This window comes from Thermobia domestica, chromosome 17 (assembly GCF_964235325.1).
Source record: "Thermobia domestica chromosome 17, izTheDome1.hap1.1, whole genome shotgun sequence".
NCBI classification, from domain to species: Eukaryota; Metazoa; Arthropoda; class Insecta; order Zygentoma; family Lepismatidae; genus Thermobia; species Thermobia domestica.
In genome coordinates, this window is record NC_137470.1 from 148,965,098 (window position 1) to 148,980,379 (window position 15,282).

Here is a 15,282-nt window from a genome sequence, read left to right on the forward strand (position 1 = left end):
CGATTATGGAAGATAATCGTAATACAATAAGACTCAAATATACGCACAGCATAGTATGAAAACGAGTGTCATGCAGAGGATGATTAGGGGAAAATCCCGTTTTGAACGGGTAACAAGCGAATCCTGCTTTCTTCTCTTCGTAAAATAGGGTTTTTAAATCGCTAACTATTCCGATCACCATGGATATTTAAGACGAAAATTCTTTTGTGTGCACCTCTGTTTGTTTGCTCTCATATAACAAGGTCGTATTTAGAGAGGTCCGATACCCTCTCCGAAACTTTTTTTTTTATTTTATAACTTTCAGCGAAATTTATGTATTTTATATGTATTTTGTGCCGCAAGCTAGTTCCGATTTTTTTTCAATATATCCCTACCAATTATCAGTGAAAAAAGTGTCATATTGATAAACGTTGCCGTACTTTTTCCTCAATATTTAAGAAACATTGTTTGGGATTAAAATAGGTTAACGATTGGGGATTAATTCAAAATTCGACCCCAATACTTTCACTGAAATGGCATACAACATTTAATACTCATTTCTTATGTTTTTTCTTCACTTCGCGAGTTGTATTATATGAGGAGAAGGACTTGATTTAAATTTTAAAAAAAAATCAACAAAAATGATTTGAAAAAAATCATGATTTTTCCCACCCTGGGGCTAACATGGCCATAGATACCGCAAGCCCAGAAATCTAATTCCTTGCAACAAGTTGAGATACAAGGTTTACATTACCAGCCATCGAGATACCGTATTTTTGAATGACGTCAGACGTTCAATGCTGTAGGGAATCTACTAAACGCCCAGGTCCAAGTAGATCTGTCGGAACAACTGAAATGATGAAAAAACTGAGCTTGAGACATCACTTTGAAGGACCGAAATGCAAGTCTCAAGAATAGGAAGACTGTTCACCAATAATAACGGAGGATTTAAAGAAACGGAAGCTGTTTGAACGTTTCATGACTCATTCCATAGCGGAGTGCTGAGTGGAAGCTTCTTCATTTACCCTAAAGAACCCTTCCCTCCATCATAATAATAATAATAATAATAATAATAATAATTATATAAAAATAAATTAAAATTAAAAATTCAAGACACTCCTGACTTTACGACAGCAAAGGAAGAATTGTTCACTTGGAATTTGTACTCAGTAACCAAACTGTCATAGCGAGCTTTTCACGTGAAAGTTTTGAAACATCTGCTGCGAAAAATCACACTGTAAGAGCAAAGTATCAAACTGACCTCTACTGGAACCTATTGCGTGATAGTGCTCCAGCACACAACCCTGTCATTGCTCATGAGCTTTTTTCTTAATAGTATGATTGCGAGTTACCATACCTCGAATATTTGCCAGGCCTCTCTTTATGATGCACTTTTCAACAAATAATAAGCATCACTGAAGGATTTCTCTTTTGATCTCTTTTCATGATGTTTTTACCACCTAGAAACAGGGATGTAGTCGAGTAGAGTGTACCTTCTGCTTCAAAATATATATTTTCGTTTATATTTATTTATTTATTTAATCGGGCCATGACTCCGATGATAAAGTGACTATACCACCTTTTTTCTCTTATATTCTTACCAGGTGTTTAAATATATGAGTCATGAAAAAAAAAATCCGGCGAGATTTTTTCTGTTCCTTCTCGGAGTTTGTTCCTTCCCTATACCTACATCCATTTATGTTATTAATGTTCTGATTTATGTAAGGAGTGTCATCAAGAAAATAGATTGAAATGCTTTTAGACTATAAAACAACAACGTATTCTTTATACTTTAACTGAATTAATTAATACGTACGATTTACATTTGTTCATTAAAATGCCTTCAAGTCTCTTACAACAATCATAAATGATCACAATACAGCATATACCCTCTGAAAATTTTAGGACTGCAGCACTGTCTAGAAAGCACTGACGAAGACCTTGGACACCATTACAGTCCAGGGCTTCCATAAGTAATTCAATCACTTACTGGATTCTCCAAAGCTGAGTGTAGGTAAAAGATGCTCTACTTTGACTAAATCGAGGTAAGTTGATTCCACTTGTCGATTTATATTACAGACCGGTCTCATTTCTTAATTACAGCACTGCTTTGTTTTTGGGTGTTGAAAACACACAATATTTTCTCTTCGTATTTCGCATTCCTTCTTGTTAGTTCTACATTTCGAAAGTGTCGTCTTGCTTTTTCTTTCCTTTTTATTTCCCCACTGACAACACCAACCCATTTTCCCAGATCTTTTTCAGATACCTTAAACAAGCGAGCGAAATTTGTGATCGGTAGGTCACCATTGACAATATTATCGTTTGGCGATAAGGATTTGACCTTTACTTTCAATAGTTACTTGTTTTTGTTTGTTTTCTTTAGATGTATTACTTTGATTGGTTATACGACAACTAAGCATGTGGTATGTTTGAGTTTTTTTTTTAAAATTAGATCTGTGGTAGAAAAAATGGCGACCAAACCCTCTGATCTAGTTACTGGATTTAGACCTGAAATTCCCTGCCCTGTTTTACATTATCCGCCTTTTATAACACACTTCTATGTTTCCAACTTTGTATATGAAGTGGACATCCACAACTAAAATATCTTTTATTTCTTCGTTCTGCGCACTATCATTCGAAGAAAATTGGAAGAATAAGTCTTGTCCGGCCTTTAAGCCCCTGATTATTCTTCCCATTTTTCTCTTAAGAACAATACTTATTTCGATTGCTTGATCCGTTGATTGATCAGTACTTACGTACTTTGTGAGCAACAATGCCATATAGGAGGAAAATACAGTTTCAAGCGGAATATTGAATCTTTTTAGTGCGTTTGGTGCTCTTCCGACGAAAATCGAAAGGCCATACAGAACACACTAAGCAAGGAGGGATAATATAAATTTTATCCTCCGCTAAAACTTTCTTTATATTTCTAGAAATCGTTCATATAAATAATACCAATTGGTGATCCAAAATTACAAACTCTAGTATGGGAAGCGTACACTATTTTATATAGCTCTATTGCTATAGAACAGGTTGCTGTTATATTCTAGTGATTTTGAATGTGACTGTTTAAAATGGATCTTTTGTTCAGAAATAAACGGTGAATTTTATCGTTTAATAGGCGGCTATTCGAAGCGTTCGCGGCTAATCACAATGTGCTGCAAAGGCGAAAGCAATAAAAACGCGGAGAAAACGTCAACTAGAGCGTATTTGGTGCGTTTCGGAACAATAGATCGCCTGCTGTTTAAAAGATGTCTAAAGGAAGGGAAAAAAAGGAAAGACGTGTTGCCAAGAAAGGGGATTTTAGCCAGAAACAGCTGTTTGGAAGATGCTTTGAGCAGAGTATTGGAACTCTGCTATTTTAGACCTGGAATCCTTGACTGGCTCACAATATGATTTATAACTTTGGCGAAAGTAAAATTAACGAATAGCCACCTAGGTCGCGATTTCTGCGAGGGGTAACGCATCAAAAACGCATTCTCGAATGTATTTGGAATAAGATTATACAGGGTGGACATAAAGTCTCTCCCTGATAACAAACATTAATAAAAAGAAAACTAAGAATGATAGAAGCTTGCGGTTTTTGGCAAATAATAGGAAAACTCAAAAAGGTCTTTACTTGATTTAGAGAATTTCCACATGGGCTCCATTACTTGCTCATGCGATGTCACATCGAAACTTGCGCGTCGGGAACGGTCTTCTTGTGTTGTTAACGCATGAACAATTTGCACCTTATATGCGTATAACTTCAAGCGTTTGTGTAAAATTTTTAACACAGTTGACTTCGAGATGTCCAGTTCACGTGATGTGCAACGCAAGGATTTCCATGGGCTTCGAGTTAAAGCAACACGAACCGCTTCCACACGTTCCTCACTAACACTCGGTCTATCGCTTCTATCACGATCTAAAACACTTCATGTTGCAATAAACTTGCTATAGCATTCCTTTATGCTCTTAACATCTGGTAGCTGCTGTCCATACTCTCTCCTGAGTGTTCGTTGAACTGTGGCGGGAGATTTTGTTTTATGATACCACAATACACACACTTTGCTTTCTGTTGTGCTAACGCCATTTTAAAACAAATGACTGTCGCGCTGCGGTCAGCTGCAGTAGATGGCAGCACAGGCTGTGGCAAAATCTTGAAGTATTATATAAGCGATGTTTTCAGACCGCATGCTTCTATCATTCTTTGTTTTCTTGTTATTAATGTTTGTTATCAGGGAGAGACTTTAACAGCATGCTTTTATCATTCTTTGTTTTCTTGTTATTAATGTTGGTTATCAAGGAGAGACTTTAACAGCATGCTTCTATCATTCTTTGTTTTCTTGTTATTAATGTTTGTTACCAGGGAGAGACTTTATGTCCACCCTGTATAATCAATAAGTCGTATATACTCGAAGTACAATACTTTTGAAGTTTTCAATAATTGGCAAGCTATATTGTATTTTGAGGAATTCTGGGCACTTTTCTGAAAGTTTTCTTATGTATGTGTTCCTACTTATTAATAAATGCATCTCTGATCTCTTTAAAAAAAAATCCTACCTACTTTTCCGTATTCTTTCTGGAATTTGAATTTGTTTTAATTTAAATGATGAATTCAATAACAAAGTAGCAATACGATCTTTCCTCCATAGTGTTGTTTCAAACTAAGTCCATCCAAGTTTAACATGATAAGAAAGTGCGTCAGGAAGTTTCACCGAGAATGGAAAGGACGTTTCTTGCCGTTTCGATCTATTAGTTCCTGAAATCCTACGTCACTTGTTAGTGTCATTGTAAGCAGATTTCTTTTAGTGCTTTCCTAGAAGTCGGGAAACAGCAATCTCGTAAATAACGACTAGATAACATCTGACATAAAAATAGCTCAAAATCTGAAGCGTAAAATTGGAACTTGGTATTGCGCTCAAACTCGCGTATATTTCGAGACAAACTCAACTAAACGCACATATTTTTGAAAGTGAGCTAACTGAAATAAGCGAGCTCGTTTACAATCCTGGATACTCCTAACAATGAAACACATAGTCCTAGTACTAGTATACATAATTACACGTATGACGCCCAAACTTTTTTATAAAAAAAAGTGCTACTTCTTACCTTATCAACTACACTCCACTTGGGCAATGTCCGTATTAGCGTAACGGCCTCGTCCAGCTGCAGTTCAGGTGACGTGTTGCGTTTCTTCTCATTTCCCCACTTCACATATGGTTGAATCACTAATACTTGATGCCCAGAGTCTGTGACACGCATGTACCTTTTCACTAGCTCCTGATAGTCTTCGTCCTTTTCAATATTTTTAGTATCATCATCCAGTTCTTCCGATTCATCATCACTATTATTATGGCGTTTTTCATTGCGGTACTTTAAATTAGAACTTGTAGTTGAAATCTTGGATGACTGGTTAGAAGTTAAAGCTAATTTTGTTTGTCTTGTAGAAACTCTCAAATAATGAACATTAGTTCGCAAAAACTTGTTCTGGAATTTATTGTGTGTACAACGCAAAAATAAATCGCAACAAAAGGAAAAGTCCCTCGTTTTGTTAAAACGAAGAATTTTTGTTAAAAAGTACAAACCATAAACTTTATGTATGTTTATCTTACAACATTTATAAAATACAGTTGCCATTTTGATCGTATCACTGCTTTTCTTGGATAATTCTAAAGGATGTAGTCTTCTCTTCAGAAGGCACGGAGGCTAACTCACATTCCTTGAGCGTCCTTGATGTCGTATAGTACGTGAACGCTGATGCCACAACCAGTGAACAAATAATTGGTCCCCGTCTTGATGAAAACGGCAGACGGTGCCGAAATGTGTATTGCGACAAATATGCCGCAGAGAAAGCTGAAATTGAAACAAGAACAAAGTTTTAATTTGTTTACTTTAACAAGTGAAATATACATAGTCGTCAACAATCGTTTGATTTAGGCTTAATTTGATTTTTTCTGCCCAAGATTGACCTTTAATTGCTATTTAAAGAGTATTTCCTAGGGTCACGTGGGGTAATTTGGACAACCCAGACAGAAAATTCAGGTGATTTACAGGCGCCTGAGAAACATGCATAAACAGGCACATTTTTACAGACGCCTGTACATGCGCCTGAAAATGGAACACTTTTAAACGTATGAGACAGGTATCGATTTTTTCCACGATCATTGCATGTTCATTTCATGGAAACAGGTAGTTTTCATGTTGATAGGGTTGCAACCTTGCAACGTGAAAAATGCGTGTAAACAACATGTAGAGTGGAAAGACATATACGTAACCAACATATTCCATGTAGTTGACATTTACCGAGCGAAGTAGCTCAAGTGGTAGAGCGTTGGCTTCGCATTCGGGAGGTCGTGGGTTCGAATCCCGCTGCCGACCATCCTGACTGAGGTTTTCCAGGGTTTCCCTCAGTCCTACCAGGCAAATGCCGGGATGGTACCTAGTAAACAGGCTCTGGCCGACACCTTCCCAAGTCCTTTCCATTGTTATTGTTGTTGTTGTTATCCAGTGTAAAATGGCCTCTGAGCTGTATCTGGTGATTGTTAAATAAATAAATAAATAAAATAAATATACGTTACCTCATGAGGATCTGACGACAGCAGCTTTTCATTTGATAAAAATGTAATTGACATGTTAAATACACCCGCTGCAAAAATTCTTCAGACTTAATATGAAATCTGTCGTTGTAGGAGACCTTTCACTTTGTATCTAGTGTTGTTTTGTTTGGAACACAGATTGTATCTGCATGAATGTATCTGACAACAGTGTATTACTGGTGATAAGCAGGTTCACTTCATTTTGTATTGTTGGTTAACACATGAAGGTGACTTTCTACTACAGTGTGTGTTATAAATTGATTTGTTTTTGTATGTGCACTTTGTGTTTGATAAGTTAGTACTGCATTCATGTTGAGCATTGGTGATATGCCAAGAATGTACTGTAGCAGTGCGGAAAAAGCCAGCATCCTTGCATGGCGAAGTGAAAACGCTCCCATAAAGATGATATGCAAACGTATAGGTCGTGCAAAATCAACCATAATGAAAGTCTTGGCATCCGCCAAAGGACTACCTCCGACTGTGGCTCCAAAGAATAAATTCGGTAGTGGGAGGCCAAGAAAAAAAAAAAAAACTAAATCTACAGACACGCTCCTAATGAGGGAAATAAAGAAGAACCCTCGACTGACAGCGGTCGAACTTAAAGAAATGCACCCGAGTCTGTTGGAAAACGTTAGTGTTTTTATAATATATAGTATTTTTTATAATAAAGAATTTAATAACATCAGTGGTTGCTAGTAAAGAGCAAAAATCTTAACAAATAAGTTATTACACGATTTTGAAATATTTTGAAATATGTTTAAAATCATGTTTTAAACTGTTCAAAATGTATAAAATATTCTGAACATTTTTCATGTTTTAAGCACATCTTTTGTTATTAAAAACTTTTTTTCAATCCTGAGTAAGAGGGAAAAAGAAAACAACAAAATTCCATTTCACTACAGTAATATCGTTCTTTTCTTGCCAATCATATTCTGGTTTAGAATAGGTTGTTCTTTAAAGAAACTTTATGGTAGCTTCTTTGTTGTTTATATCATTGTCAACAAAACAAAACAACCAACAAAGGGGAAAAAATCTTTAGCTGTAATGTAAGTATCTATGTCGCAGATGTTTGCAAAGATTTTAAACAGAGTACCAATAAGTATTGTTTTGATACATTTTCTTCTTCAAATTTTACGATCTTGCTAAAACAGAATGGCGCAATAATTGCCTCATAGTATAATAAAATGAGGCAATTATAGTACCCCTGGTAAATCATAAAATTTATTGTAATAACTGATTTTATTTTTATAGTGGTTTGGAACATGGTAAAACCACCTATTTTACTAAAAGCATAAAAACTGGCTAGCTTAAAAGTTAATACCAGGCAAAGTGTTATGAAGTTCTCGTGTGGCGGATGGATGCATTTTTTTTTTTCTTTTCTCTTTTTGCTTGTAACAGCTACAATAACACTCTCAGTCCATATCCACATTTCTTAAATAAATTTTTCACCTATATTATTAAGTAAGTTACTTCTTATGAAAATACAGACTCCTAAGAGTCAAGATACCCCCTTGTGGATTTTTAAGGACAAATGAATTATGTCATATTATCAGGTAAGTAATGAAATGTGAACAAAATCGCCTGAGTAGTTTTAGAGAAAATCGCCCCACAACTCACCCCCAAATAGTTAACTAGCCCTTGTCATTCTTTTTCAGAACAATTGACTTACGCCACATTGTCATATTTATTTATGAAATACGAAGAAAATTGCCTGAGTTGTTTTCCAGAAAATCGTTGAAAAAGAACTTAGCCCAGAAGGAAACTACCCTTTATGTATTTTTCCAAGAGAGGCTTCTTATACCACAGTATAGGGTTGTAAATGAAATATGGATGTGTGAAATTAAAACAAAATCGTTAAAAGCCGTCTTCGAGAAAATAGTAATTTTTTTTTCTTTTTCATCTTCAGTAAACTACCCTTATTTTGGACGGTAGAAAGAAAATTCAAAAAATGCCCGTAGAAAATCATATAAAAACATTGTTTCGGTGTTTGTGCGGATATGTTGAACGGAATAGCCTCTAGACAACTGAATACATTTACACCAGGGCGAACTGATGGACGGAGAAACACCCAAAATCCGTTTTTCGGTACGTAGGGTCCATGAAACGTGTAAATTCACTGAAATCACGAAATGGATTTGTTTTTTCACGATCGTCATACTTTGTTTCTCTGCTATCGTCGGTGGAAAGTAAATTTGGAGTAAAACAGTTACAAAATTTTAAATTATTACTTATTACTATAATTACGTTTCTATAGAAACAAATTATTTTGTAACTGCTATAGTTATTAACATGATTTTCTGGCTGTATATTAGAAACCCTGATGTCATGGAAGAGGCAAAGAACGAAATGGCACACATTTGAGAAGAATTGCTATTTACAAATTTACATTTTGATTGAGGTATTTATCATAGAAGTTAGAGTTTGCCCATCTCATTACTTAATTAAAATTTATCTACTTTATTTATCTTATACACCATCTGAACAAACGATTTATGCCATATTGTTTGGTTAGTAATGAAATATTAATTTATGAAATATGAACATAATCCCTTGAGTCGTTTTTGAAAAAATCGGCCGGATAAAACTCACCTTCAAATGCAAACTAGCCCTTCTCAATATTTAAAAAAAAAAAAAAAAAAAAAAAAAAAAAACATTAAGTCATTGTCAGGTTAGTAACGAAAGATTCATCCTCTATATATATAAAAATGAGTGATTATGTTTATGACTTAATGACTCTTGAACCACACGATCGATCTCGATCAAATTTTCAACATAGATGAGGCTCTGGCATGGGATGATTTTTATTATTTCACTTTGACAGTGCCACTTAGGGGAGGGGCAAAGGGAGATATTCAAACGATAGAAAATGACCATTAGTGCCAAATTCATAGTTTTTGGGGTCGCTGAGATAAACAGTATCACTTCGGATGCCGTTTAAATCCAAATTCAAATCCACAACTTGGGAGAGGGGCAGATATATAAAAATGACCAAAAATGACCGACATTAGTGAAAAATCCATAGTTTTCGGGGTTGCTGAGATGAACAGTGATACTTCCGATGCCGTTCAAATCCAAATTCAGCCCCGCAGCTTGAGAGAGGAGGAGGGTAGATACATAAAGAGGATCGAAAATCACCAATGCTAGTGTCGAATCTATAGTTTCCGGGGTCGCTGAGATGAACAGCTACACTTCCAATGCCGTTTAAATCCAAATTCATCTCTTTGTATCTAAAATGAAACGTTTTCTCCCGGTGTGAAGAACGGTAATTCTGCTAGTTTATGAAATATAAACAAAAATGCTTAACTCGTTTATCGGAAAATCGTCCTAAAAGAACATACCCCTAAGAGTAAAGTACCTCTTCTGGAATTTTCCTAGAGAAATGACATAACTAGGGGCATGAGTTTTTCGCACTAAGAATTTGAAAATTTCGCGTTTCGTTTTTCATATTTCGGGTTGTCTCATTTTCCAAATAAAGTTTCGCATTTTGTAGCTCTCGTGGAAAAAAAATTCCCTGACGTACTACAGATATAAACCATTATATCCTAAAAACAAAATAAACTGAATATTTCACTTGACATTGTAAATTTCACTTAATAGACTTTTTTTTAGATCAAACTGAACGAAAATCAATAACCAAACTTACTATGAGTAGGAAAGTTTTGCTGTATTCTGAAAACATATAGGCACAGGTTACATTTACGCATTAAACATAAGCATGTTACATGTTTCCACATTTTCCTCCTTCACTGTTGTACATTTATCACTTATCATCAATCCATACTTGTGAAAAAAAAAATCAGAATTGGCACTGCTTGTTGGAAGCCACACTAGCGTTTTTAAATTAATGAAAACGTATTTTTAAAATTTCGCGTTATCTCGCGTATTGTTAGAAATTTCGCGCAAAACTGCATATTTCGCGTTTGATCGCGCAACGTAAACCAATGAAAATACACATAGAAGATCATAAAACGTCAAGAAACTGAAAATTACTTAATTATGACGCATTTCGTTTTATCGCACACTGAGAAAAACTCGTGTCTCTACTTATAACAGTACACGTAGTGTTCTTAATGAAATATTGATGCGTGAAAGTTATACAAAATCGTTTAAGCCGTAGTCGAGAAAATCGTAATTTTTCAATTTTCACTCTTAAGTACCTTTAATTTTGAAAGATTTTGTTTAAATTACTCAAACGGGGGCAGGAAGAAAATTCGGAAAAAACACTGGAGAATCCTTTAAAAACATTTTTAAGATTTGGTGCGGACACACTGAACGGTATAGCCTCTAGGCGAGTGAGCACTTACATAGGGACGAACGAATAGACATGGAAAAAGCCCTTTTTTGGTATGTAAAAACCATGAAACGTGTAATTCCGTTGAAATCTTGAAAACGATTTTTTTCCCGATCATCGTACCTTTTTCTCTCCTATCCTCGTCCTAAGTAAAAGTGGCAGTGGTAATTATTTACACCACGTGAGGACATAATTCACTATAGTGACTCCGTTACCCGAATATAAGGGATGATCGAAAGAAGAGATTACGAAGGATATAACTTTTGTGCTATTCACTGGAATTTAATTAAAAATTATTTGTAAATTAATAACATGCCTGTCTTGTTGTAAGTTTGAGAACTTCGAATTCTGACCACATATACCCAAGAAACGGACATTTAAAAGGGTGACTTGCTGGAAAATCGGTCAAAAGTACAAGTGAGGTCAGTGGTGCGGTTTCTATGGGCCAAAAACACTACACCTGCTGACATTCATAGGCAGGTTGTGGAGGAATATGGGAAGGGCGCAATTTCAAGGCAAGATGTAGCGAAGTGGTGTCATGCTTTCAAAGAAGGACGGGTTGGTATTATTAATGACAACTCTGGACAAAGCGGCATATTCGTACCTCAACCACTGACGTGAACTATACACGTGTGGATGTGTGTAAAAGTGTGAACAGAAGAACAACATTGCGCTCAATATTAGCCGTGCTAGAACAACCATACAGTGCGGAACATTGTAGTTAATGTTTTTAAGTATAGGGAAGTGTGAGTAAAATGAGGATCGCGGGTAATATCCGAGAATAGCAACGTCGCTTGAATGTCCTACAGCGTTATGCAGCAGAGGGGGAAAAAATCACTGGTGAGGACTTGTAATGAAACATTATTGTATCTGTTCACTCCATCAACAAAGCAAGGAATGGAAACATCCATGGTCTTCACGGAAGAAAAAGTTCTAGGTGGTTGCTTCATTCACGAGAGTTTTGTGCACTGTATTCTGGGACACAGCAGATGTGCTACTGATTGTTTATTTGGAAAAGGGATAAAGTATGACTGGTGAGAGGTATTGCGGAACACTTTTCAAGTTACGGGATGCCATCAGACGAAAATGTCCTGGTCTCCTACGCCGTGGTTTGATTCTTCTGGATGATAATGCGAGACCCCATTCAGCATATTGAGTGTATGCACGACCAGATCATACCCCTACAGCCCTGACCTAGTCCCCCATCGACTTGCAACGTTTCCCTGCTCTAACGCAAAACATGGCTGACCAACATTATCCACATGTGATAATGTAAAAACCGCTGATTCACGGTGATTACGAGAACTTGACGCGGATTTTTGTGCAGCGGATATGGAAAAAATAATCTAACTTTGTGATAAGTGCAGGAACAAAAACAGGCGATTACATCGAGTACTAGTGTCGAGTGTCCTCTATCATCAAGTGTGTTCATCTTCCAACTATGTCTCACACATAATCTCTAAAAGGGTTTTTATCATTTCTTGTATAAGTTGAAAATGTAATTGATTTTATATAGATTCAAAGTTAAACTGGCAAGTACTAATCCCCCGAAATTGTTTTTTTATATATATATATATATAAAGTTCACCTTCGAAGTATATACAATAAGAAGTATGTTTTTCCTTTCTTTCATGTTTCAAACTTCACTGAGTTATACTCACGCTATATTAGTTTTAGACTCATCGTTGATTTGTCTTCCTTTTAACATCCCATAATTACGCTCTGACACGGGAGGGCCACACAAGTTGTCGCTAAAATCTAATTACCGCATAGTACATCTGAAAGAGCATCACGAGAAATGAACATGAGCAAAATTTAAGGTGCTATGAACCAGAAGGATAGAAGCTATGGGGCTTCAAAATTTGAATATCCAAAAAAATATATCATGGAATTATGTACGTTTAAAGTAAATATCCTGAAAACCGTTAAAGCAATCAAAACAAAAGTTGCACAATATAATGAAAACAAAATGTCCTATTGAAAACCACAAACAGTGTTGTCATAAATGAAGCAGTGTTGCCAAGTCAGCATAAACATATTTTATTTGAAATAGCACCATATACAAGTGTGCACATATTTAAAATGCACTATTATCACTAAACATAACAGTGAAGTGTAGTGGTACAGTATTGTACACTATTGAAGCTACGTGTGCTGAAAATGTACAATGGAGAAGTATGATATGGGGTAACAAATGGCAATCAAAAGAATCTGGGTCTCATACTATGAATTTAGTTCAAATGCATAACACAGATAGTATAACATAGCAAAATGTCAGCAGTGTCACAAAATATTGATGTATTTAAAAAACGAAATGGAGTTATGTCACTTTTACGTCCTGTGTCAGCTCCAAAGCTATATAGGAATGTAAAATGGGATCCAAATCACTATGAAAGAGAAAGATTACAATGAAATGTAAGGTGAAAACTACAACAAAAATATGTCCGAGGCGGGATTAGAACCCGCGATGCCTAATATGTCGGTTGTCTAGCCTCCTAGACCACACGGCTATCCTGGCCGACTAAAAACGAAATGAGGTAGTAATAAAATATTTCCAAAGTTAATATGGTAATATTACAGTGTACAAACATAATCATATGGTATGTAGAAGAGGAAGTAAAAGAATATGTCACTTAACCCGAAAGACAGTAACCAAGAAAGTACTCTTCCAAATATTGATAATCTGAAGAACCAGTTTACAGGATTAGAAAACACGTATTTCTTTCCTCGCGTGTATCATTTTGTTTTCGCGAGTTGTCTTCTTAATAATCGGGGCTACAGAAGTATAATGCGAGCTCATTCGTGGTTAAGCGGTTAGCGTACGCGCCTTTGGCGTGGGAGAGACTGGTTTGATTCCCAGCGGGAGCTCATGTGGTTCGGATTCCACATTAATCAGTAGGTCCCGTCTCATATAGCCTCGCTGCTGAAAGGGACGTTAAACTCAAAATCAACTCAACTCAACTCAAAAAGTATAATGTAAAATCCTCAATTGTTCCTAATGCATTCCTTTATTACCCTTTGCTGCCACATATCACACTTCTCCATTGTACATTTTCAGTACATGTAGCTCCAATAGTGTGCAACACTGTACCACTACACTTCACTGTTATGTCTAGTGATAATAGTGAATTTTAAATATGTGCATACTTGTATATGGTGCTATTTCAAATAAAATATTTTTATGGTGAGTTGGAAACACTGCTTCACCTATGGGAACACTGTTTGTGGTGTTCAATAGGACATTTTGTTCTCATTATATTGTGCAGCTTCTGTTTTGATTGCTTTAACGGTTTTCAGGATATTTACTTTAAACGTACATAATTCCATGACATTTTTTTTTTTTTTTTTTTTTGGATATTCAAACTTTGAAGCCCGGCGGGAGCTCATGTGGTTCGGATTCCACGTTAATCAGTAGGTCCACGTCTCATATAGCATCGCTGCTGAAAGGGACGCTAAACTGAAATCAACAACAACAACAACAAACTTTGAAGCCCCCTAGCTTCTATCTTTCTGGTCCATAGCACCTTAATTTTGCTCATGTTCATTTCTCGTGATGCTCTTTCAGATGTGCTATGCGGTAGATTTTAGCGACAACTTGTGGGACGCTTCCCGTGTGAGGCTCAAGGCGACGGTAATGATAATAATGAAATGGTAGGATGAAGGAAGTGGAAGAAAACGTAAGAAAGCCACGAAAAACCACGCACATTGTGTTTGTCCAATATCGAACTGGGACCCAACTAGAACTCCAACCAGTCTACCACTCAGCAATAATAATAATAATAATAATAATAATAATAATAATAATAATAATAATAATAATAATAATAATAATTACAGTCCAAATCCAGTCTCTGTCCAATTACAGTTCCCAAGAATAGTACAAAAATAACAAAACAAACGTACATAGAATAATATTAAAATAAAAACATACATTAAAGATACTTAAAGTAACACAATAACACATATTAAGTAAAACATTACTAAAATTACAATCAAATTATCAACCATGCACGGACAATGATAAAATATATAGGAACTAGTGTAATTAAAACATGCAAAAAAAAAAAAAAAATCTTTGGTAGGTTAAACTTCCTTTGAATAGATGGAAAGTCAAGAGTAAAGACATTAATAATATGTAAATAACTGTTTGCATTAGACAAACATTTATATATCGGAGCGTCACTAAAAATAGGATTATATTTGAAAATTCTAAAAATTTCTTATTGACCTGCTAGGGACACCAAGATTAACAGCCTCAGTTGATGGTAATTTGCTAGTCAAAATATTATGGAGTAATTTAATATCGAATAAAGTTCTTCGTTTAGATAGTTTAAGTACACGAAGAAGATGCCTAATTTCATCCTGAGTCTTCTGTGATAAAAATTTGAATTTCCATCTTAACCATGATAGAAACTAGTTTTGAACTACTTCGAT

The 15,282-nt window shown here is 35.6% G+C and overlaps 1 protein-coding gene across 4 annotated transcripts in view; it reads right to left on the reverse strand.

The window, feature by feature from the left end:
• Positions 1-15,282, reverse strand: part of LOC145674397 (putative GTP-binding protein 6) — a 138,862-nt gene that overhangs the window by 99,399 nt on the left and 24,181 nt on the right. For all 4 annotated transcript variants that reach the window (XM_081744400.1, XM_081744399.1, XM_081744398.1 and 1 more), the window contains exon 3: positions 5,071-5,814. In XM_081744400.1, the coding sequence (XP_081600526.1) occupies positions 5,071-5,598 (528 nt within the window). In that variant the 5' untranslated portion in view covers positions 5,599-5,814. The remainder of the gene's footprint in view (positions 1-5,070; positions 5,815-15,282) is intronic.